At 36.9% G+C, this 26,753-nt stretch overlaps 1 protein-coding gene across 1 annotated transcript in view; it reads left to right on the top strand.

The window, feature by feature from the left end:
* Positions 1-2,630: 2,630 nt before the first annotated feature.
* The window catches only part of RpL13A (ribosomal protein L13A), a 34,100-nt gene continuing 9,977 nt past the window's right edge, over positions 2,631-26,753 (top strand). The window contains exons 1-2 of the mRNA XM_067759800.1: positions 2,631-2,769; positions 3,079-3,319. Of these exons, the coding sequence (XP_067615901.1) occupies positions 2,749-2,769; positions 3,079-3,319 (262 nt within the window). The 5' untranslated portion in view covers positions 2,631-2,748. The remainder of the gene's footprint in view (positions 2,770-3,078; positions 3,320-26,753) is intronic.

The following is a 26,753-nucleotide window of genomic DNA, read 5'->3' as shown; positions in this document are numbered from 1 at the left end:
AAGCTTTGAATGTGTGGGTGAACTAGTTACCTCCGTCTTGTAGGGTAGTGTTATTTTTCGATAATTCGATAAATTCAACCGTTTAGAAAAGCACATTCCCATCAGCTGTCAAATAAACTATTAAGCATATATGACACTATTTTTTTTTTGCTTGGATTCCAAGCTAAAAAAACTGACGAAACTTTATGGGAACTTCAAAACACAAAAACGATTTCTATCATGAAAAATCGAGACCACTATTCCCCCAAAATTAGTGAGCTTGACATGTGTTTGTTTAAGTTTTACATTTTATTTTTACTTTAACAATTAACAATAAAAACAATGCATATAACAAGCGAAAATTACTTCGATCTCTAATGGTTCACTTTTTTCACAAGAAAGTTGATTTTAATTGTGTTTTTATGCACCAAATTTTCAAACTAAAAACAAAATTTTCATGTGTCTGAAAAAAATAAAGAAAAAACGGCCGAATGTCAAAAAAACCTATCGAAATACAAACTGGCTCGTTTGTTTTTAATGAACTAGATTGTATTTTCCTTGTATTTCGTTAGTTTTTTTCAAATACAGATTACTCACTTACCAGTACTGAGACCGTATTAGGTGGGAGTGCGACAAAAAATTGGAGATAAAATACAAGAAAAAATACACGTAAATAAAGTAGTGTCATATAGGTATAAGCAAAATTATTTATTATGAAGAAAATAACTTAAGTACTGGAACTAGGCAGAAGTATAAAACGCTGAAATGAATTTCAACGCGTAATTGTAGCTTTATAAACATTGCAACTCTCTAAACATGTTCTTACATGTGTTAAAAACTATACTTCATAATGAGCATAAAAGCGTTCATGGACTTGCCATCCAGTAAAGATGAATGGCTCCAACAATGCACAAGAGCAAAGTCTATTCCAATCATTTTGAATTTGGCAAAGATTCTCAGGATTTGCGCTAGGGATTGTCTCAACTGAGCATCGGGTACGAGAATGCACTCTGAATTTTTTCCACCTGGTCCTTTCTGTAAGTTCCTTTTGTTATAGAAGGATTTTGTACAATTTTTGAAACCAGTCTTCCAAGCAGTTGTTTTGTATTCACGGCCTTTGACCTATATGTAGGGTCTTATACTGTTTTCACACAGAAACTTAATGATCTCATTTCACCTTCTAATGAAATCGTAAATTTTTTGCTTTCACACAGAAGTAACTGCTCGATTAGTATCAAGGATGAAATGTCAAGCGAATAAAATGACAATGCTATATGACAGACAATCATGGCGGAACGATACAAGGTGGCAGCATGGTGACATACCTAAAAACATACAAAAAATTCGTACTTGTAAATTCCATGGACAAATGTCAAAATCGTACTGCGCCGGTAATTGATGTATCAAATCAAATAAAAAAGGTTATAATCAGCTGTTCGATGCGGCCACCTTGTATCGTTCCGCCATGCAGACAATGACATTTACTTTGACAAATGGCATTTTTAAGCACTGAACACACCAAAAATTAAGAAGCGGAACGCTGCCAACAGAGTTGCATTGTGCTTTTGATTTAATAGGCATTCGATTAGCTACTAATGAAATAATTATAGATTCGTATTTTGTAGGGAAGATTGAACTCAATAAGCGTCTTAATGTAGAAAACTAACTTTATTATTCAATAAGCCGTCTGTGTGAAAATAGTATTAAATTATGTTGAATAAATTATTTTTATTTGAATTTGTTATTATATTGCTTTGAACTTTGTAATTTTAATATGTTGTACAATATTTTAATTTTCAAAATTGATTTCTCTATTTTCAAAAATTTTCATTATTATTCAATTTTGCATATTGAAAATATTATCCTTTAAATAATTTTTGTGTTGATTTAATTTTAATAAAAATAAAGCATCCTACACTATATACGATTAATACCAATAGTTTCAGGTTACTATTAGGTAGCAAAAAAAGTAGAAGATAAACACAAAAACAATTTTGTTCTAATTCGATACAGCGTCGGCAACAGCAACAACATACCTTTGTTCAGATTATCAATCTGCGTGTTGGTGTAATGCGAATGGAATGGAATGAAAACATAAAACAAAGCAGTTTTGTGTTGTAAGAAAATGTTGTCCATGTGTTGGTTTCAGTTTGCCATCTTCTTTTGACATTCCCTACTCCAGTGAAATGAAAAAAATAAAATCAGCTGATGAGATGGGCCAACCATATAGTTGAGCCATGTTCCTCCACAAATCACTGTGAGAAGATTCTGCATTCACGAGTTCAAAATTTCTTCGTTCTGCGCATCTACGTCACACTTGACTTCTTCAGCAAATGAACGAAAGAGAGAAAAAAACAAGAACTAAAGGAAAATGTCGTAAAAATTGCCTTTAAAATAATGTTTACATGCGCAATGCGCCACATTCTATAATTCCATCATGATGTTTCTCCTTGAAGGTGGCGCATTTCGCATGTAAACAATATTTCAGCTGCTTTTTATGCCCAATTATTACGTAATTTTCCTTTAGCTCTTATATTTTTCTCTCTTTCTTTCATTCGCTGCAGCAGTCAAGTGTGACGCAGTTGTGCAGAACGAAGCAATTTTGAACGCGTGAATGCGCAATCTGGAAACAATTTGTGATGTTCCTCTGTGCGACTAAATTCCGATAACTATTCGAAGGCCACGGAAAATATCAAAAAGCGGAATGAAACATAGCTTCCGTTTCACGAATCTAATAAAACATCATTTCTTTTCGTGAAGGTCTTAAACATGACTGGTTTGACGAATAGGGTAAGTCGCGTTATATTTAAACAAAATATCAAAGTGAAGAATACTGGGGTTATCTTGTATAGAATCAGCCACCTTTGTCATTTGGTTTTAATTTAAAGAGCGGTTTGAAGAAGTGTAGCATGACAACTTGAGACTAAGTACACGTGCGGATCTAGCCACAACCCGCTTTGTATCAATTATTCTACATGGATTATATGAAGTGGTATTTAATTTCGTTTAAGTCAAGAGGTCTCAGTCCTTAATATTGTTCTTCAATTCCTAATTACACGTTAACTTAACCTCAATCGCTAATCACATGTATATTTACAGGCCGTCGTTATTGATGGTCGAGGCCACCTCGTTGGCCGTTTGGCGTCTGTGATCGCCAAATACCTGCTACAAGGTGGAAAAGTCGTCGTGGTGCGATGCGAAGAGTTGAATCTCTCTGGGCACTTCTACAGAAACAAAATCAAATATTTGGCTTACTTGCGGAAACGGTGCAACGTCAATCCAGCTCGTGGTCCTTATCATTTCCGTGCTCCATCTCGGATTTTCTACAAAGCTGTACGAGGTAAAATTGAACTTATTATTAGATGGATTCATAAAAAGCATAAGGGCTTATACAATACAATATATTTATAAAGTATATTAGATATGATTAGTTCCAAACCAAAACGTAATAAGAGCACTCCATATTTTTTTGGTAACAAGACAGTGCACCACCTAATTTTTATTAAAGGTGGTATCAAAAGACGCGGGTAATTCTATACGACAGCATGACACTGCTATTGCGCGTCCAAAAATATCGAAAGAGGTGTCAAAAGATGCGTATGGTAGTAGTGCAGTTTATGGTAACCACCGAAATTTGGGCCAAAATTTTCGATGGAGGTATCAAAAGACGCGTATTCACGTCTAGATTAAGAATCCGAAAGCGGAAGTTAATTTTTTTACTTGTTTAAAAGCTATCCGCGAAAAACAGGTTTGTGTGATACATATTGTTCCCGCACGTTTACAATCTTTTAAGCGCACACATCACTTTACTTTTTATATTTAGGGTAATAGTCTAGTTGTTAATACGCTACCAAAAATATCGAGAGAGGTGTCAAACGACGCGTCTTGACATCAGTATTTATAATCCGAAGGCGGATAGTACACGAAGGCGTAGGACACCCTTCTGCGTAGAAGGACATCACCGTGGCGGTAGCCACGGTTATACCACACACCCGGACTTGGCATGGCGTAGCCCAAGGCTATTTTTTATAAGCGCGGCCGAAGGCCGCCTATGCAGAAAGGTGTTCTACGCAGAATTACTGTGCATGGCGCAGCCGGTGTTGGATCGGATAAGGGTGTTCTACGCAGATGACTTGAGAAAAGCAAGAGTAATTTCTTGTTCAGTTAATTTCTATTGCTCATCTGGCAGCACTCTTCACCATCAGGAAAAAAAAAATTCGTGAATATCAAATTGTATTAATCTATCGAAAAACAAAACAGGATGTGATTTGTGCCCTTAAAAGATTGTAAATGTGCGGGAACAATATGTACAAGACGAACTAGTTTTTCGCGCATAACTTTTTAACGGGTAAAAAAGTTAACTTCCGCTTCGGATTCTTAATCTAGACGTGAATACGCGTCTTTTGATACCTCACTCGAAAAAAAAGGCCCAAATTTTGGTGGGTAGCATAAACTGCACAATTACCACGCGTATTAATCTCTACAAAAATAACCCGAAACCGAAAAATAAAAATTTTATCTCTGTCTGGAGATATTTTCAGTGGAAGTTTGCGATTTTCATGTGGTTGTTGTAATGTTGGGTACTCACAAAAAAAATTGTAAACATAAATGTTTTGCGCGGATATAGTTTTGGTCTCCAAACCGGTGTTGGACCCACCCAGGGTAATTTTTTATGGTAATAGTGCAGTTTACGGTACCCACCGAAATTTGGGCCAAAATTTTCGAGTGAGGTATCAAAAGACGCGTATTCACGTCTAGATCAAGAATCCGAAAGCGGAAGTTAACTTTTTTTACCCGTTCAAACCGAAAAAAGACCCGCGGGTCCCTCCAAAACCAGGGGTGGGATCCATAGTATTTTTGCGCAGAACACCTTTCTGCGTTGGCGGCCTTCGGCCGCGCTTATAAAAAATAATCCTGGACTACGCCATGCCAAGTCCGGGTGTGTGTTATAACCGTGGCTACCGCCACGGTGATGCACAATTTTTTTTGTGCGTACAACACAACAACAACCACATTAAAATCGCCAACTTCAACTGCAAATATCTCCAGACAGAGATACAATTTTTCTTTTACGCCTTCGGATTTTTGTTCTCGAGATTAATACGCGTCTTTTGATACCTAACTCGAAAATCTTGGCCCAACTTTAGGGTGGGTACCGTAAACTGCACTACTACCTTTTTTATAATCGCGGCCGAGGCCGCGATCGCAGAAAGGTGTTCTGCGCAAAAATACTATGGCTTTCACCCCTGGTTTCGAAAGGGACCCGCGGGTCTTTTTCGGTTTTTCGTTTATATCTTTTGAACGAGTTAAAATTTTATTTTCCGGTTCATATTTGGATTTTCGGTTCAAATTTTCCTGTGGTTGTATTTTGCCTGATTTGTTGTACACACGCACACTAATGCAGAAAGTTTGAATCTGAATTTTGATCACCAAGCCGGTTTCGACCCACCCAGGGTAATTTTTTTAAATCGCGGACGAAGGCCGCCAACGCAGAGAGGTGTTCTGTGCGAAAAAAATATGGATCAGTCCCCATATTTTTTTAAATCACAGTAGATCTTAAATGCCGAATCAGATTACTTGCATATCCGAACTAGGGACAAGTTATCGCTTGAGTGAAAAGGATTTTCAGTCACTGTTTGTAACACGTACTACGGGCCCAGTTTTATTTACATAAAATCCTTATTTTTAAACCAAATTTCTCCAGAGCTCGGTTGTATCATAAAATATGTACTAAAAGTTAAAAAAAAATTGCCAATAGTTGGGTGCCCAATTCTTTTTAATTATAAGCAAATTTAATTCTTTACTCTTCCGTTTTGCCAATACACCATCACGCTTCAATTTTCCCCTCTATGACCTAGATTCAGTAAGTGCCAGTATTGAAATGTACACTTTTCCATATAATTATTTTTTTTTTAATGTACAATTCAAAACTCACAATTATTGAATCTTGCCAAGTCCTCAGGTTAACAATTGAAAAGTTTCAACTGTGTAGTAAAGGAATTTTGATCACATTTAACTAGGTACAAGAAAAGAAGTTAGTTAACAATGTTATTATTAAAGTTTCTGTGGCTCTGCTCTCCAACGGGAATAATTTGATACAAAGCAAAATATTCCTTGGGTCAAAATACTTAATATCCTAAATTATGTACACTGCAATTTTTTAAATATCCAATATTTTGATAGAATCATTGTACCTAAAATTACTCAAAATGTGCTTCATATTGATGGTATAATCTCGGCAGACAAACTTTTTCCGATTGAACTCTTTGGTGGAGGCCAGGAAATATATATAAACTTTTAATTCCGTAACTGATATTGAGTTTGACAGTTCTATAATAGAAACGCAATTAACTTCCAGACACAAAGATAGAAAATATAGCCACATCGCAGTGTGAGGCTTACGCAAGAAGACACTTTCCAGAGTGAGCCAACGAGTAAAATAAATGCCTAGTATCCTGTGTGGCTTAACACCACAATAGTCTTGGACTTCCTTAATTTGCTTTGGGCTGTGTGAGAAAAATGTAAATATCGGCATCCCAAACGAAATGTAGCACTTCAACATTTTTACATAGGATTTCTTTGTAAACATTTTTAAAGGGTGACTTTTTGTATGGCATGTCGATATATTGCTTCACAAACTCAATACCTATCGGTATGTTTGCACGCATAACATGAACATAAATTAAGGGAGTGGCAAGTTCACTTAATATAAAACAAATTACTCTTATGTTTTGATTTTGTTTTCAATTCAGGAATGGCCAAATAGTAACAAAAATCTATCTCGAGAAGTGTTTGATAACCGCCACCAAAACAAGAATTACGAATTACTAATTGCCCGCTTGTTTCATAAGCAATTATAACGGTAATTGGTTTGCTTCAAGATCCAACACTTTTCTAAACTATCTGCTAGGTGAAATGCCATTGTCCTGCTACATTTTAATGACAGCAATTTTTTTCATAAGAAATCCATGGACGTAAATTGAAAATTATATAATAAAAAATAATATTATGGTGTGGAAAATTGTGTGGGCAGTGTACATTTTTCCTCAGTGGAAAAGAAACAAAAGGGTAATAGTCTAGTTGAGGGGTCGACTGCTAATACGCGTCAAAAAATATCGAGAGAGGTGTCAAAAGACGCGTATTAATCTCGAGAACAATAATCCGAAGGCGAAAATGAAAAATTTTAACTAGTTCAAAAGATATTAACGAAAATCCATAGTATTTTTGCGCAGAACACCTTTCTGCGTTGGCGGCCTTTGGCCGCCCTTATAAAATATAACCCTGAGCTACGCCATGCCAAGTCCGGGTGTGTGGTATAACCGTGGCTACCGCCACGGTGATGCATAATTTTTTTTGGGGGTACAAACACAACAACAACCACATCTACTTCAACTGCAAATATCTCCGGACAGCGGACGCGTATTAGCAGTCGACCCCTCAACTAGACTATTACCAACAAAAGTACCAACATCTTGGTTACAGAGTAAAAAGGACCAAAATTGAAAAAATGGACCAGCGGAACAAATTGGAGATATTTGCAGTTCAAGTTACAATTTTCATGTATTTTTGATCCCATACCATTGGTGAACACCAGAAATACACGTTTTTGGGCTCATAATCGCGAATCTGTAAAAGGAAATTAAACTTATTGGTATCTATTTACTAGAGCTCACAACTGCTAAAACTGTTCTAAAAATTTCGGAAGACGTGTCAAAAGACGCGCTTTGGACCCAGGACCACGAATTCGAAAGCGGAAATTGAAATTTATTAATTTATTTCTGTCCAGAGATATTTGCATTTAGAGTTGATATAAAATTTTTATTTTTCGCATTCGGATTATTAATACTTATGTTAAGACGACTCGTTTTACCCTTCTCCCGATATTTTTGTATAAGTTTTAGCAGTACTGAGCTAAAGTTAAAAATACCAAAAATTCGGAGTAATTTCATGTGGTTGTTGTAGTGTTGTACACAGGAACAATTTTAGTTTACAAGGGGTTTAGCACGCATTTAATTTTGATCCCACCCCGTTGGCAGACCGGCCAGGGTAATTTTTTACAAGCGTGGCCGTAGGCCGCCAACGCAAAAAGCTGTACTGCACAATTTTTTATCACACGCCCTGTTACGGAGGGCCCCAGGGTAATTTTTCCTGATCTTCGTGTATATTATTTGAAGGGTCCAAAATTTTTGTTTTCCGATTTGGAATTCGCGATCCTGGTACCAACACCCCTCCCGATATTTTTGGATATGTATTTATAGTCTCATGCTGTCGTATAGCAATCCCACCCCGGTTCATTTTTTGGTTTTTTGTTAATATAGTTAAAATGACTTCAAATTGTTCCCTTTTTTAGAAGCTTACTTTATTTCGAACGCAGAGATTGCATTGGCAGCGGACTGACTCACTGAGTGTGGCGATTGTTTCATTGGAGTATTCGCGCTGGAGGCTCATGGCGAATACTTCCGCTTGGAAAATGCTCGGGTATGCTCCCAGAGGTGCTGATTGGGATCTCTCTCAGTTTCTCCATTCTCCGGGAAGATATAACTTTACCTTTGCCCGAGCCCTCCTTAGTGATCTTCAGGAGGGTTCGTTTAGCTGACTGCTCTATCAATATATGCAGCGATGTTAGATTGAATATAGCTTCCAGCGCTGCTGTAGGGCATGCGCGCATAGCTCCCGTGATGTACACACATGCCAGTCGTTGAAGTTTTGTCAGTGCTTGCCTCGTCGTCGCTCGAGTTGTTCTCGATGCCCAGGCTATCGAGCCATATGTTATAGGTTTTACTATCATTTTATACATCCATCTTAGCACATGTGGGCTACAGCCCCATGATTTGCCTGTTACACGTTTTCATACCATAATGGTCTTTGTGGTCCTAGTTTTCATGGAATTGATGTGTTGCTTGCAGAGGGAGCTTGGTGTAAAAAATGACCCCCAAGTATTTCACTACGGTTCCATATTCTAGTGCAAAGCCATCTATTGTTATTGCTCTTAGCGCTGGTAGGACCCTCCTTCTGGTGAAGGGGATAATGGTCGTCTTAGATGGGCTGATGTTAAGCCCCGCACTGGCGCACCATCCCCTTGTTATGTTCAATGCTCTCTGTATTATTTCACAGAGCGTACTCCCGAATTTAGCCCTTGCAATTATGATGAAGTCCTCAGCATATCCCTGGCATCCTATGCCACTGTTTGATAGCTTTTGCAGGAGTTCGTCCAATACTACTAGGCTCCACAGAAGGGGTGACAGAACACCTCCTTGGCTGCACCGCCTCGTAGTGTTGACCTTAACTGCGCTAACTTACCTACATGGGCTTCAGCGAGCAACCTTATCGCTACAACAACAACATTCTCGTACGCAGTAGATTGTCAATCCTTCTTTGGATAGGCATCTGAATTCCTCTTCTCTGCAGTGCTATATTTACACTTTCGTTATAACTAGTACAGAACTGTGTCCGTGCATCTACCCGCTCTGTAGGCGTGCTGGCTATGATGTAGGGGCCAGCTCCTGAGGGCGTTCGACCTGATTTCTTGGTGTATTATCTTTTTCATTGCCTTCAAGACAAAGGAGGTGTTATATTTGTAATAAAACCAGTGTATTTACTGTGCGAGCTCTTTATTAATTCATGTGCCTTAGCATTCGAGTTGCTGAGTGACTGACTTATATTATTGTCGCTCTTGTATCATTAAGTTAGGTTCACACTTTCAAACTTAACTAAGTGCTTATCTACTATTCATAACATCTTCCTTTTTGTAGTTACATCAATATCTATATTATTTACTGCTCCAATATGTTGTTTCTCACTGTTATTACTGATGTTAGATTGACTCGAATTTCCATTTTCGTTAATTGATACATATTGCTTTTGTTCTTCTGGTGGTATGTATAATTCATACTTCACTTTTTTGAAGTTTGTTGCTTTAGAGATGTCTTTTCGATTGCGTGTTACAATTGATTTGTTCTCTGTTTTAACATTGTACGATCTACGATTATGATGTTTACTGATAATTGTACCATTTTGATGAGGTGTTGTTTTGTTTCTTTCATCATGTATCTTAACTTTTTCACCTACGTTAAATTCTTTTAGCGATTTTGAACCTCTATCATAGTACATCTTTTGTTTGACGATCATATAGCCTTTTTCTAAAACCTTTTGAATCTATTGTCTTCATTTGCATTCGGTATTATATTTCTCACTTTTCTGTTATACATCAATTTTGCTGGCGTTATGCCACTATTTTGAATCAGCATATTTCTTAATTGCAACAGAGCCATTTCCTCATATTTCCCTTCCTGACTAGTATTTTTCATCATATGTTTAATAGTTTGTATATATCTCTCTGCTAGCCCGTTAGACTTATGCGTGTTTTGGTGTAGTTGTCTTATGTTCAAAACCCTACTGCTCTGCAAATTTTTTAAATTCCCAACTAGTATACTGTGTACCTGAATCTGAATGTAAACTTTCAGTATCTCATATCTTGCAAAGAATCTATTAGTGTTTTAATCGTTGAAGCTGCAGTTAAATTATTTGGACTTTTTATCTCTATATATTTGCTATGTGTACCACCATTAAATATGTTTTAACGCGGATAAAAAATATATCCGACGCCACTATTTCCCAAGTATATTTTGGTATAGCTTTTTTAATCATAGGTTCTTTACAATTGTCTTTTGGTACCCACAACATGTGTCGCAGTTACCTACTACATCATCAATTTGCTTTGACATTTGTATTTGTATTTATTAGGCAATTCATCCCAGCACAACAATTTGGCAAAAATTATTTTATAGTGCTAGTCGGTAAAAGGCATAAAATACACTTTAAACTTGAAACTTAAAGCTAATGACTATGGCTAAGAAAAGGTTACAATAAATAATATATTTAATAAATAATAAATAAACGAATGATAGAGTACATTTGCTTAGAAGAAATCAGTATTTTAATTGTCTAGGTTATTATAGAAACTTGTTAATTCTTTATTGAAGACATACCTAACCAAAATATAGTTTTTCTAGCTAAAATTTTACATTTCTCTTTGCCAAAGGGTGCATAATGTATTTTCAGCAACAGTGCTTTTTTCATTGCATTTGGTATTACTATACTATTGTTTTTTAATAATAATCCATTACATTCTGATAATTCATCTATAAAGGAAAAATAAGGTTTTACCACTTTTGTTACCTTGTTCTTGTTTTGCGGCCAACTACTTTTTACATACTTTATAACTTCTTGTAGTTCTTTATCTTTGTTTGTTTCCAGCTTATTCATTCTTACATCTGATGCACTTAAGGGGGTTTCGATCATCACGACATAACATTCAATTTTTTCTTCAGAAAATTTTGTATTTTTTAAATAAGCTATACTTAAATGATCAGCAAGAAGCAACTTCTTACCTGGTACATGGATAAGCTCAAAATCAAATTTGTGTTAACTGATTCTCATTCTTTGCAATCGAGGAGGTATTTTATTCATAGGCTTTTTAAAGATAGAAATCAATGGTTTATGATGCGTCTCTACAATTAACTTCTGACCAAACAAATATTGATTGAATTTGTGGCATCCGAATACAATTGCTAAACTTTCTCTATTTGGCTGTACATTTTTTCCGTTTCTGTTAATGCCCGTGAGCCATATGCCACTGGTCTTTCATTTTGGATTATTACACACCCTACTCCCTCACTTGATGTATCTACACTCAATTTTATGGGTTTGTTGACATCGAAAATGCTAGTATTGGATGTCTACATAGCTCCTCTCTGAGTTTTCTAAATGAGCTTTGTTGTGCTGTGCCCCATACAAATGGCACATCTTTTTTTATTAGCTGTCGTATGTTGCTACTCAGTTGTGCCGCATTTGGAATAAACTTTGCCACATAATTTCAAACAAATTCGCAACAATAATTAAACTTTTCAATTTTTTAAACAAAATAAGAAATGCGCAACGAAATTTCAATTGACAAAACAGCTGACATCGAAAATTCGAAATTCCTGTTCCCCAATTTTTCTTCTCCCTAGGAGAAAAGAATTGGAGGAATTTTTCCGCGGGAATAAAAAAATCCGCGAGAACAAAATTCCGCGAGAATATTTAGAATTGGTCTGATTTTGTTTAAAAAAATTAAAAGTTTAATTATTGTTGCGAATTTGTTTGAAATTAAGAAATAAGGTATAAACAATGCACATTATTGCATTTCATGTGGTATTCACTGAAATGAGTAATGAATTGGTGCCACAGCAACATCAACAGAGAAGCATAAGAAGAAGAAGGCGGCGGGATAACACAAATCCGCCGGAGTTGCCTGCTTTCATTCTGCAAAGCAATTTTCTGGCGGCCAAGTCGAGTTGAGTTCGCCATATGCCAAAATCTATTTAATCCTTCTTAAAAAATCTTTGCGCAATTTCTGGATGGCTGCGTCAAATATACGAAGAGATCTTGCGTTGCTTATGATATACTTCTCGACTTAAAATAAAGAATATTGTGGTTGTTGTTGTTGTATTAACAGTGAGAATATTGTGGTAGAATGTAAATACATATTTTAGCACAAATTTGTACAAATAAGTGTTATTTCTTAAAAGAACCAATGTACTTTAACTATTTTGATGCATTCCCTTTAATTTAACTAGTGAAAAAACTCCTATGAAATGGCAGAGAAATCTCCCTCTCCCTCACATTCATAATACCAACTTTTCTCCCATAACCGGTTCCCACTTTTTCGAACATTGTTCAGAATAGGAGCAAAGGGAGAAGTGAAAAAACTCACAAGGAATTTTTATTTAGAATACGAGGAATGGGAGAAGGGAAAAACTCGCACGGAATTTTCGTTTAGAATTGGGCTGTATATATATGTGTAGTGACTACCAAAATCGAACCCTGCCGCAATATGTGGCAACATCATAGAACAGCTGAGTTTTAACAACTACAGCCAACGTTTGGTGATACTTTGAATTTCAACGCATATATAATTTGGGACTTTCCCTTTTAAGATAAGACATTGTTCTTTATAGTTTTAGTTTTATTTGAGTTAATAAATAGAGAATAATAAACAATATTCTATAAGTGGTGACCCCGACGACAACAGAATAGTACAACCAAATATTTTACGGTCGTTGCCGAAATCGACTCAGCTGTACTGGCACATGCCAGCGACATTATTTCCTCGCCACCCATTGCAAACCAAGTGACGATGTAACAGCAGCCAGTTTGTGCATAGACTAGATCGTTTAGAGAAGCGGGAGGTAACGTATAAACAGCAACGGATCGGAGCGCCTCGGCAACAAGCACGACCGACCAGCTCACGCAGTAGGACACACGGAATACAAACCGCGATAAGTGTTAGTATCATTATATTTTCGGCAAGAACGCAACACGGTGTCGGGCACCATGCGCTTTCACACCAAAGCTTTCGGAAAACTAGTCAGCCCTCCGTACAAAGCTGCTATGTTGAAGGAGGATATGAACTCCAGCCGCATTTACAGACAGAACGTCTTCAGTGAAATTTCTCATCGACACGGGCGCCGAAGTTTCGGTTGTACCCAAACGTCACGGTGAAATTATGCAACCAAACTCAATGAAACTGGTTGCTGCAAACAATATGACAATTAATATATTCGGCAAACGACAGAAAACATTAGATCTCGGTCAACGACGGCCATTTAAGTGGTGTTTCATAATCGCCGACGTTGCGCATCCTATAATAGGTGCGGATTTCCTAAGACACTACGACGTGCTGGTGGATTTAAAAAACAAAGCAAAGAATCCATAACTCATACGCATACGCAAACGCAATTGCAAACACAAACCAAGGAATTATTTCCAAACAACCAACATAATTTTTTACGTGAACTCCGACGGCATTTTGAGACCGTTCGACCAACACAAACGTCACAGCATGGTAAACCTGTGGTATTTGTTCCCAAGGATCTGCGCTTTTGTATCCATGTTTTTCTACGCAACGATAGAATTAAAAAGCCGTTGAAAGCACCGACGGGCCATATCTGGTTGTTAACATATACCTCAAGACATACACGATAATGGTTGGTTCAAGGCCGGTAACCGTATCCATCGGCAGACTTAAACCAGCTTATTTCCCTAGAGATGAATTAGCAGCAATAATACAAGCCACAAGTATTGATTACAGCCAGTGTGACCAAGTTGGCATTTTGTGTTTGGCATTTGGAATATTTTCTAGCATTTTTGAAAGTGTTTGTTGGAATTTTTTAAAACCATATCAATCATAAGAAATTACACAAATATGGAATCTTCATGTAAAGACTTATATTCGAGGTACAAAAAATCTTCTAAACGCGAAGTTAATGGGTCGAACTCATTAGAACTTAAAACTATTTGTTTAGAAAGACAACTTCAGAATAAGTGTAGCTCAGAATAAGTATTAGTTTAAAAAAACTAGAAAACACGCTTTTATAGCAAACCGAACTAAAAATTTAAAATAATTTTCAATTAAAAAGAGTTTATATAACAGTAGTAGAAGGTCAAACAAACAATCGATTATAGTTAATCACCTCAAAATAAAATTATAATAAAATTTAAGTTATTAACAGAATAATTTAATTCACAGTAAAAAGCGTGGGGTGCATTTGACTACATTTCATATCTTTCCTCTCAGATAGTTGCCAATAGAATGATTGTAACATTCAATATTATCCTGTCTTTTAGAGTGCCAAAATTACAGTCTGTACTTAACTTGCTTAAAACTGTTACATATGTGTCGAATCATTCCCCAGCTTCTTGATTTCTGGTAAAAAACAGGTGCGAACTAACACTTTCATTTTAAATCGGAACAAAGTGCTCCTCGAATTTCTGTACTACTTTGTTATAACTTTTTTGTGTCTGTTAGTCCCAACGTGTTGTATATTTCTACACTCGCTTCACCAAGTTTTGTAGATTATTTGGGGGTTTTAATCCCGTTACCGACGTGCTTGTTGTCCTCGTGTTATCTGCCGTTGTAGCCATATATCGCCGTTAACTTATTTGCACAATATGTCTCTGTTTTTCTGTTTAATTTATTGTTTTGCATCAATTGTTACGGATTTTTTTTTAACTGTATTTGGTCGCCTCTGCCGCAGCGCCATGTTATATTTGTAATAAAAGCAGTGTCTTTACTGTGCGAGTTCTTTAATTTTTTTAATTCATGTGTTTTAGCATTCAGAGTTGCTGAGTGACTTACTTACATTATTGTCGCTCTTGTATCATTAAGTTAGGTTCACACTTTCAAAAACACACACATTTTAAAACTTAACTAAGTGCTTATCTACTATTCATAACAGGAGGTTAGACTTATTGGTCTGAAGGACTTGTGAGTAGTCCTTTTTACCTAATTTTGGTATGAAAACCACTTTTGCGCACCTCCACACCATGGGTATGTATTCCAGCGTCAGGCTATCTCTCATGATACTGTTGAGATGTGGGATAATTTAATTTAATTTATTATTACGGCTGTTTAGGCCTAAATACAATTCATTATTACAATCACTTAGCTCTATTCAGTGTTGCTATTTTAGCTTTTTCCAAGCTAAATCTAAAGACAATCCTGATTGCTCGCTCGACCCTGAAGATCTGAATACAGTATTCGTTAATTGGGCTACCTCTTCCAATGATCCAATCACCCACCTGATACATTGCCCTGTGAATTTTTCTCAGAAATTTGAATTTTGTGCTGTGTCGGAGCATGATGTGGTGAGATGCATTTATAAGATACGCTCAAATGCTATTGGTGAAGATGGTATTCCTGTAAAATTTATAAAAATTGTTCTTTCACAGATACCCTGACCCATATTATCAACCACGCATCACAACCTCGTGCTTTCCTGATGTCTGGAAGATCGCATCTGTCCTTCCTGTAGCTAAAAATAAGTCCGCCTGCCGTCTAAGCGATTTTCGTCTCATAAGCATCCTTCCTGCGTTGTCGAAGACCTTTGAGAGCTTGTTATCAGAACAGATTCATGCTTATATTGACAAGTTCAATCTACTTTCCCCATTCCAGTCTGGATTTAGAGCAAAGCATAGCTGTTCAACTGCGATAATCAAAATCTTGGATGATATTCGGGCCCCCTATGACAGTAACAAGATAACAATGTTGTGTCTGCTCGACCTTTCCAAAGCGTTTTATTCTGTCAACCACACGTTGTTATGCATGAAGCTAAACTCTTATTTTGGTTTTGGGGACTCTGCTTTAGGTCTCATGAGGAGTCACTTGGGTGGTAGAGCGCAACGAATGAAGGTGGGATCGCAAGTCTCTAGTTGTTGTTGTTGTAGCGGTGCTTCGCCCCACCTAACAGCCGCGACCGATCACAAATTGTCATCCATACCCTCTAACGGGAGTCCAAGGAAACTTGCTGTTTCAACAGGGGTGGACCATAATGGAAGGGGTGTTAGAGGCGTTGGTTCCACATTACAATTAAAGAGATTGTTATGTCATGTGGGGACACATTGCAAGCGGGGCATACATTTTGTATGTCGGGGTTGATTCTGGATAGGTAAGAGTTTAGCCTGTTACAGTATCCAGAACGAAGTTGAGCAAGAGTGACACGCGTTTCCCTGGGGAGTATGCGTTCCTCTTCCGCGAGTTTTGGATACTTTTCTTTGAGTACTGGATTCACCGGGCAATTCCCGGCGTAAAGGTCCAACGCCTGTTTGTGGAGTTCACCAAGGACCTGCTTGTGTTTTTTCGCTTCATACGGCTGGGTTCTCAGGTGCCGTATTTCCTCAAAATGCTTACGCAGCTGACTCCTTAAGCCCCTAGGCGGTGCTGGCTCATCAATCAGATGTCTGTTGGGATGCTCAGGTTTCTGGGTATTCAACAGGAATTGTTTGGTCAGCATCTCATTTCTCTCCCTGATGGGGAGTATTCTCGCCTCATTATGCAGATGGAGTTCTGGGGACATAAGAAGATATCCCGTGGCGATTCTGAGAGTATAAAGGTTCATTGTATGAACCTCCGAAAAATGGACGTGCGCTTGCACGTCGCAACGCACTCCACATAAAACAAACACGTCTTCCTTGTCTTAGCTTTTAAGTTTTATTTATGTTGTTTTTAATTTGAAGCACAATAAATGTTTGTATGTCTTTGTTTTTTTATTTATTAAATAGCTTAGTTTTGTCTGCGATTTAACTTAATCTTTCACGCCACACTTGAAGCCGGTCCCAATTATAATTGAATTATTCAGAGCCGAATTGCTCTGTGTTCAAGTTGTTCCACACCCGTGGGTAGACAACGGGTGTTGCAGCAACTTGAACACAGGGTGACATTTTATTATTTATTATGGCTCTGTTACATCATCCTTTTTGGGGAAAAGAAGAATTGACAAAGTGATCAATTTTGTCACATTCTTCTTTGGCCAAAAACTTTGGCAAAAAATTGTTGCGAACAAACGAATATATATTTATATTAGGGTGTACCTCCCCTTTTTAATTCGTTTGTTCGGAACCATTTTTATTAATAATTGAAAAAGATTTTATACATCGAATAGTTAAATTTTAGTTACATTTTTATAGTTCATTGTAACTTAAATAAAAGGTATAAATATTAATAATATTTTAATTTATGACAAAGTATGTTGAATGTTTCTTTGTAAAAATTTACGTTTGATATATTCAATTTAAGGTTTTACATTTTTATTACATATTATATGTTTTTTTTTTTTTGTTGTTTTAGCAATTAAGAAATACCATTTTTTTCCTTAAATATACAAAATTGGGTGCTATTTTCCTTTTGTTTTACAAGTTTTTGTGCCTTCGTGGCTGCTTAATTACTAGTAAAAAATTTTCTTTTGGATTTTTTTCAATCAAATTTTAAAGTTTAATCAAAATATTAATATAACGTTAATTTACTTTACTTAGCCGATTTTTATGTACTACTTTTTCTTTGTTTTTGACTTTATCAAAAATAGTTACATTAGTTTCGTTAATTTTAGTTATAATAAAAGGAACTTGATAAATATTTTCGTGCTTATGATGTGGTTCTTTTTGTAAAAGTACTTTATCTCCGATTTTTACAATTAGAGGTCGTGCCGTTTTATCGTACAGATTTTTACTTTGTAATTTATTTTTATTAATTAGATTTTGTGCGTTTTCTGCATCCTAAACTTAATTTCTTTGGCATAGTTTTCGACATTATAGATCGGGTCAATTTTTTCTTTTGTTAATTCATTAGGCAAAGTTGCCTTTTTCCCAAAGACTAACTCGTAAGGCGAAAATTGATTGTCGAAAACTGTGCTACTCGTAGTGTTGTGTAGGAAGGTAAACTATTTTAAATAAACATCCCAATCAGAAAAATTGTCTTTTAAATATGCACGTAAGTATTCATTAAAAACTCTATGGTTACGTTCAATCGTGCCAACAGTTTCATGATGGTATGCAGTTGAAAAGTTATGTTGAATATTTAAAAGCTTTGTTAATTCTTCGAATAATTCATTTTTAAATTCAGTACCTAAATCTGATTTTATGGCATTCATTGTGCCGTAAGTTAAAATGAATCCTTCAAAAATAGCTGAAGCGATTGTTTTTGCCGATTTGTCTGGTACAGCGACTGTTACCAGGTATTTAGTCATGCCGCAAATCATGATAAGTGCGAACTTGTTACCATATTTGGACTTAGGTAGGGGTCCTATTGTGTCAATTACTAATATATCGAATGGTTTACAAGGAGTTGGTGTTAAAACAAGTTTTTCTTTTGTTTTAGGTTTAACCTTGTTTAAAAGACAATCTTTACAATTTTTGATATATTTCGATATATCACGAGTCATGTTCTCCCAATAAAATTTTGTTCGCAATTTTGCGTAAAGTCTTTTCATTCCGCAATGTCCACCGGAAATGGGATCATTATGGTAAATTTTCATAAGTTTTAATTTTGTATCTTCATCTGTTACTGTCTCCACTGGATCTGTTAGTATAATTTCTAAAGATTTTAAAATTTTATTTCCAATATTTTTGAAATTTGTAATAGTGTAATGTTCGAACATAATATCGTTTTTAGGCCATTCAATCTGCTTAATTTTGCGTTTGCCGGCTTCTGATTCAAGCCTCGAAAGTAATTTCTCTAAAGTAATTATTTCGTTAACAAGCTCAAAACTAAGTAACTCGAGTTTCTTATGTTTAATATGCGCAAAAATTCTTAGATTTGTTGTTTTATTATTTTTATCGTACGTAATTGCAGATCTTATTCGTGGAATCTTTTTTGAAAAATTGAATGAAAATTTGTCGTATACATGTAAAGTAAGTTGTTTTTCGTCGTTTTTGTCTGTTTCCTATGTAAATTTTTGTCGTTTGCCTTTTTTGTCATGGCTCTTGTCTGTACTGCCAAAATTTGTTTATTAGCTTCTTTAATCTCATCGATTGTTATACGCGATAGTGCATCAACACAAACGTTTGATTTACCTTTTATATATACAATAGTAAAGTTATATTCAGATAGTTCCAGTCTTATTCTTGAAAGTTTTGAAGATGGGTCTTTCATGTTGAATAAGTATACTAGAGGTCTATGGTCTGATTTTACAATGAAATGGGTGCCATAAACGTATGGTCGAAATTGCTTGATTGCAAAGTAAATAGCTAAAAGCTCTAATTCTATAATGGGTTTTTTTCTGTTCGGCTTTATTAAATGCTTTAGAAGCGAAACAAATTGGTAAATCACTACCTTGTTGTTCTTGACTCAAAATAGCGCCACATCCAGTCGTGGAAACATCAACTGTAACAATGAATTGTTTAGTAAAATCTGGATATTGAAGTAATTTTGGTGAAAGTAACGCTGCTTTCAAAGATAAAAATGCTCTTTCGCACTCAACATCCCATACAAATTCAACTCTTTTTCTGCTTAATCGGTTTAGAGGCGCTGCCAGAGACGCAAAATTAGGTATAAACCGTTTGCAAACGCGACAAATCGTCGTACCGCGCTTTTGTCAGTCGGTTTTGTATACTTTTTAATTGCGTTTATTTTAGAGTCATCTGGCAACAAACCTTTGGCTGAACATTTATGACCTAAAAATGTAACTTCTGGTCGTAAAAAGTTGCATTTATTTGGGTCAAGTTTGAGATTGAAAGATCTACAAGTATCGAAGACTTTTGAAAGATTTTTGATGTGGTGTGCTTCACTACACCCTACACTATACGATAATATCATCGACGTACAAAAATGCGACATTGGGTGGTATACCCGAAAAAGCTATGGTCATCATTCGCGAGAATGAATTAGGTGCTATATTTAAGCCGAATGGAAGCACTTTCCATCTAAATGCGCCACGGTCAGTGCTGAAAGACGTAATGTCACGAGAGTCAGGATGCAAGGGGATTTGATGAAATCCTGAAAAAAGATCTAATCTGGAAAAATATTTTGCTCTACCGAGATTGTCTAAAATATCGTCAACTCTAGCTAGTGGGAATTTATCAGCAATGAGTTTTTTGTTTACTGCGCGAAAATCTACGCACATACGATATGCTTTTTGACCCTTAGTATCTTGCTTTGGGACTACAATCAAAGGACTATTGTAATTTGAATAACTGTGTTCAATCAAATCATTGTCTAACAATTTATTTACTTGTCGATTTATTTCTTCGCGTTGAGAGTATGGCAATCTATAGTTTTTAACATATACCGGTTCGTTGTCTGTCAGTCTTAATTTTTGCTCGTAAAAGTTATTTAAAGTCATTCTGTCCGTGTCAAGAGCGAAAATGTCGGCATAATCTATGCAAAGGTCAATTAATTTACTATGAGCATGTTGAGGTATTTAATTTTTTAAAATCGAAGTTTTTTCGTACGTTTGTCTTCTGTTTCTGTCTTGTTAATTGTATAAACATTGTAGTTTGAAAGTTTTTCTGTCCGAATACTTTTTCTTTTGACATACTTTATATCATCCGTGGTATTTATAAATTTAATAATTGGGTTACTGGAATTAACAATGCACCTAGCTGTGAAAACACCTCTTTCAATTTCCTGCGAGTCCACGAAAAGTGGTTCGGGTGAATCTCCTAAATCAAAAAGTCTGAATATTTCGCATCTTGGAGGAATGATACAACTGTCGCCTTCTGTTCCGTGTAGGATTGGCATCGCGACTTTTTCATTACCTACCCAAAGGGAAATACTATTTCTTTCATAGTTAATAATGCATTTGTTAATTTTCAGAAAATCCTTACCCAGTATGCCATCGGATGGAATATTAAAGTCTTCATTTACTACATGTAAAGTATGTTTAATAGAAAAGTTTGAAAAATTTAAATTTGCTGTAATTTTACCTAAAGTTGAAACTGAATTAGAAGTGACACCGGTAATGTTAATAATGTCGTTCGTATTTAAGGAAATATTTATGATATTTTTATTAAAGAAATGTCGGCTTGAGTGTACTAGGAAAGAACAAAATTTTTGTGACTCGTTTAGTTGTAATTCTATGAAATCTGAGTAATTTAAATTTAAACAATAGATGGCTATTGGTGAGGGAAGTTCGCTTACTCGCTTAATTCGTCCTCCTGAGGGGCACTGTCGTTTAAAGCGCGAACGTTTGCGTTTCTACCTCTACCGTTGGATGATCTAGAATTGTTACCTCTATTGTTACCGCTGTTCGTATTTGAATTGGAATTTGGACGTATATTATTATTGTTGTTATTTTGGTATCTATTTCTGTTATCATAGCGATATCTCTGATTATTGTTACCGTTATAGTTACTATTATATGAAAATGAACTATTATTTCTATAACCAGTATAGCCGCGGTTTGGGTAAAAATCTCGATAACTATCAAGTGAATTTCTGAATGTGTTGTTACCACGTGATCGAAAAGCTAAAATCTGACTTTCAGTTACTTCGTTGTTTTGTTCTACAATTAATTTTGCTACTACGTCTTTCGGATCAGTAAATGCCGTTGAGGCTAAAATGGTTTTGACTAAATTGGATTTTGCATTTAGACGACACACGTTAACAGTTTGTTCGACTGCCATTTCATGAGCTTTCGCTTGAGTGATCCCTTCAATAATAAGAGACCGCTCAAGTGAGTCAGCTAAATCTTCAACTTTTTTGGCAAAATCTGTATAATTGTTACCGTTAACGTGCAACGCTGCAATTCTCCCTGCTACAACTTTCGAGTTGTCTGGTTTGATCCTACTACGTATAGCTGTTTTAATATCATTTACTGAAGTTACTTGTGTTGGTATTGCTTCACGGGCTTTACCCTCTAATTTTGATTTTAAGAACGCTATAAAAGTATCGGTTAAATCTGCAGTAGCGAATTGTTCCAGTAATGCAATTTTGTCCATAAAAGAATCAAGTGCTAGTGGATCACCACTGTAGTTTTCTCTAATGGAATTAGCACATATGTTAATAAAAATTCTCTTTTCCTCTGGAGTTGCCATGATTTGATCGTTAAGATTTGGAGCTGAATTAGAAGAAGATGAGGCCACGTTTGTATTATTTGGATCGTTAGGATCTGATTTTAGAGTAGAAGTTAAAACTTCACTATTTGAATCGTTAAGATTTGAAACTAAATTAGAAGTTTAATTTTTAATGGAAGAATTTTCGAAGCCTGGAAAATCTGTTGATAAAGAAAATCTATTTTCCTGGTTTGTGACTTTTTCGGTCGAAGATGAAGCTAAACTTTCGTAGCTTGAGCCTGATTTATCTGAATCGGATTCTGAATCTGAAGTTTTTTGCACTTGTCTACCACTTCTAAGGTTGTACATATGAAATTACTAAAGCACTTGTTTGAATGTTGAATTTATATTTGAAGTTAAATTGTCGAAGAAAAAGAGCGAAGGAAAAAATTAAAGAAATATTTAACAATTTATTAGAAGAATTAATTGAAACTGCAGTAAATTTTTATGAAAAATTTGTAAAAAGCAATTGAATTCAAAATGGCTCAAAAGTATGTAAGTATTAATTGGTAAAAGTCTTAAAATGTACTCACGGACGCACCGCTTAATTAAAAAAAAATCTCCATTTGGTTTTTCACGGAACCACCGCATGTATTAAGAAAATTGAATTGATTTTTAACGGAACCACCGCATATTGTCAAAAAAAAAATTACTTGGTTTTTAACGGAACCACCGCATGTACCGAAAAATTAATTGTTTTTTTCGAAAACCACCGTATGTATCAAAAAAAATTAATTGGTTTTCTAACAACCCACCGTTTATCAAAATCCAAAATTTATATGAATGCGAAATTACTTTTCCTTTAATTTTGAAATTTAAAATTTTTGATTTAAATGCGAAAACACCGAATTTTATACAAGTTTCATAAATATTTTAATATGCATACATAAAGCGTAAGACAAATACCCGTAAGCAACATGTTAAATACATATATGTATACTTATTTTTTCTGGTCACTGCTGCTGCTGCGCTGGCAGACCTGGATCGCTGCTGGTGTTGTTGCTGCTGCTGGTATGTGTCTTCGCGTGTTAGAGTTGGTGGTGGTGGAAAATTTTTGGAATTGTGTATGTGTATGTTTTTGGGTGCCGTTACCTTCGCCGTTATGCGTGGCGTGGTGCGAGTGCCGTTATGTGATATTTATGGAATTTATAAAATTTTGCGTTGAATTTTCATTATTAAATTGTATTTTAATTTTGCTGAATTTTGCTTTTGTTAAATTTTGATTAGTAGAATTGTCTTTGGGGTTTATTAAACTCAATGTAGAAAATTTGTATTGTCGTTTTTAAATTTAATTTGTAAAATTGAATCGTAGAATTGTTTAAAGTTGTACTAGAAAAACATATTTTAGGTTTGTTAAATTTTATTTTAAGAAATTATATCGTAGTTTAGTAGAATTTATTTAGAAAATTATGTATTGTACTTTTATTGTTAAATTTTAATGTAGGAAATTATATCGTAGTTTAGTAGAATTTTATTTTAGAAAATTGTATATTGAGGTTTGTTGAATTTTATTTAGAAAATTGTATTGTAGTTTATTGAAAATTTATTTAGAAGAAATTTAGTTGAATTTATTTAGAAGATTACGCCGTAGGTTTTTTTCGCACCACACACACTTCCGCTTTTCGTCCACTTGAAAACAAATTTTTCCACTCACCACTGTTAAAAAAAGACCTCCGACTCGTTGCGTTGCTAAAATTGAAAAAGGCGAGGCTCCAGCCTCACGGTCGCCATATAAAGGTTCATTGTATGAACCTCCGAAAAATGGGCGTGCGCTTGCACGTCGCAACGCACTCCACATAAAACAAACACGTCTTCCTTGTCATAGCTTTTAAGTTTTATTTATGTTTTTAATTTGAAGCACAATAAATGTTTGTACGTCTTTATGTTTTTTTTATTTATTAAATAGCTTAGTTTTGTCTGCGATTTAACTTAATCTTTCACGCCACACTTGAAGCCGGTCCCAATTATAATTGAATTATTCAGAGCCGAATTGCTCTGTGTTCAAGTTGTTCCACACCCGTGGGTAGACAACGGGTGTTGCAGCAACTTTAACACAGGGTGACATTTTATTATTTATTATGGCTCTGCTACAAGAGCAGTATTTTGGCAGGCCTGTAGCTTCTTCCAGTGGGTAATTTTTAGGCTTGGCGACCATATGGGTGACGCCCATGTTGTAAATAAGGTCGCGGAAGATTTAGTCGGTGATAATGCCAGGTTTCGCGAGGCGAAAAAACTGGAGAGATCAGGGAGGTAGCCGTTTATTCTATTGCATAGCTCATCGATCTGTGGGCCTGGGCCTGTGGCCATTATTGTGCAATCATCGTCGTAGGAAACGATTGTGACTCCTTCCGGTGGTGAAGGTAGCTTGGATATGTAGAAATTAAACAAAAGTGGGGACAGGACACCACCCTGTGGCACCCCTTGTTTAATTCTTCTTGGTTTTGATATTTCGTTTCTAAATTGCACTGATGCCTGCCGACCACCCAGATAATTTGCGGTCCACCTTTTAAGACATGGGGGAAGGGTAGACCCTTCCAGGTCTTGCAGTAACGGCCATGGTTTACCGTATCAAAAAGTTTTGATTTAAGCCGCAATTTATCTGGGTGCTAATGGCATTTAGCGTGGTGGTAGTGCTATGGAGTTTTCTGAAGCCATGCTGATGACAGGCTAGCTGCAAATTTGCTTGGAAATAGGGGAACAAAATGGCTTCAAGCGTCTTTGCTACTGGCGATATGAGAGATATCGGACGATACGACTCTCCTATGTTAGCTGGTTTCCCAGGCTTTAGTAGCGGGACCACCTTGGCCATTTTCCATTTTTCGGGTATAACAAAGGTGGAAAGAGACAGGCTGAAGACATACGCTAAATATTTGAAACCCTCTTTCCCTAGGCTTTTAAGCATCGGCTTGGCTATGCCGTCTGAGCCCACTGCTTTGAATGGTTTAGCGTGACCAATGGCGTCCTCAACCTCTTTAGCGGTGATGGTGATTGGTGACGCGCTGAATTTGTGTTTATGTGCGTGTCTGTTGGCCCTGTGTCTATCTTTGTCGACCGTAGAATGCATTATATATTGTTGCCAGAAAGCGCTCGCGCATTTTTTCGCATCCAACAGCACTTTATCGCCAAAGGCGATGGAAACTTTGTCTTTGTGCTTAGACGGATTCGATAGGGACTTTACGGTGGACCAAAGTTTACCCACACCGGTAGAGAGGTTACAACCTCTTAAGTGCCTCTCCCATTTCGCCCGCTTGTGTTCATCCACAAGCAATCTGATGCGTTGGTTTATATCCCTTATTTGGGGATCGCCTGGATCAAGCTGTCTTATAAGGTCACGTTCTCTCGCTAAGTTTGCGGCCTCCGCCGGGAAGTGGGCCGAATTTCGGGAATTCTCCCGGCGGGAATGAAACGTGCCGAGGCGGATTCAATGACCTTGCGGAAGGCACGCTCCCCTTGGTGGGCATCAGTCGGGATAGGGAGGGCAGCCAAGAGGTTATCTGTAAAAGATTTATGTTCGTCGGTATCCACTGGGGCAACAGGTAGCAGGAGGGATGTAGATGTCGATGATTTCTAGGTTTGCATCGCCTGACCGGACAGAAAGGCCTTGACGTTCTAAGACATTGTCCCTGCGGTCGATGCCAGGATCAAATATATAATATTGCACAGAGTGGTGTATGATAAACGCGAGGCCGCCTCCATTTCCGCTCGCGCGATCTTTTCTGTGGACATTATACCCAGAGCAGGTCTGCAGTCCAGATCTCGCTGTGAGTTTAGTCTCTTGAATCGCAGCAATGCGGATGTTATGCCGCTTCATGAAATCGACTATCTCCGTAATCTTCCCAGTTAGTCCATTACAGTTTAACTGCAGAATTCTGAAGTGCATAGGGGGACGTCGCCACTCTGGGGGTAAGTGACGGGTGACTACGCCTGGGTTGAGGAAGGCTAGGACGCAATTGCTGTTGTGGCCCTGGGACTGGGCGTCCTTGGGCAAGCATTGGGGTACCCGGATGATTTGGGTTTGCGACCTCGCAACATGGCGCGATGAAACCCGTCGGGGTTTGCCGTCGCGGAGACCAGAACATCTAGGAAATTGGCACCACCCAAGGCAGGAGCTGCATTGGGCGGATGTCGCAAACATATATATTCTGTGCTGGCAAACGGTGAAAACGGAGGTAGGGACTAAGAGTCTGTTTCCCTGACCTACACGATTGCTGCCGGAAAAGAGGGTGGGAGAAGACGGGGGCAGGGGCTGATGCTCAGCATTACTACCGACTCTACTACGAAGATAGTAGTTATGAGTGGTAGCAGCTGTTTGAGTTGTTGTTGCCGTGGGTCGCGAGCAGCAGCGGGTACTTGTTGTGGCTTGCTGAGCAGCAGGGCTGCTGGCAGGTTGTGGGGGGTGCTTAGGCGTA

Source organism: Eurosta solidaginis, chromosome 1 (assembly GCF_040869045.1).
Source record: "Eurosta solidaginis isolate ZX-2024a chromosome 1, ASM4086904v1, whole genome shotgun sequence".
Taxonomy (NCBI): Eukaryota; Metazoa; Arthropoda; class Insecta; order Diptera; family Tephritidae; genus Eurosta; species Eurosta solidaginis.
The sequence above is the reverse complement of the archived record's forward strand: the minus strand, read 5'-3'. Positions and strand labels throughout refer to the sequence as shown.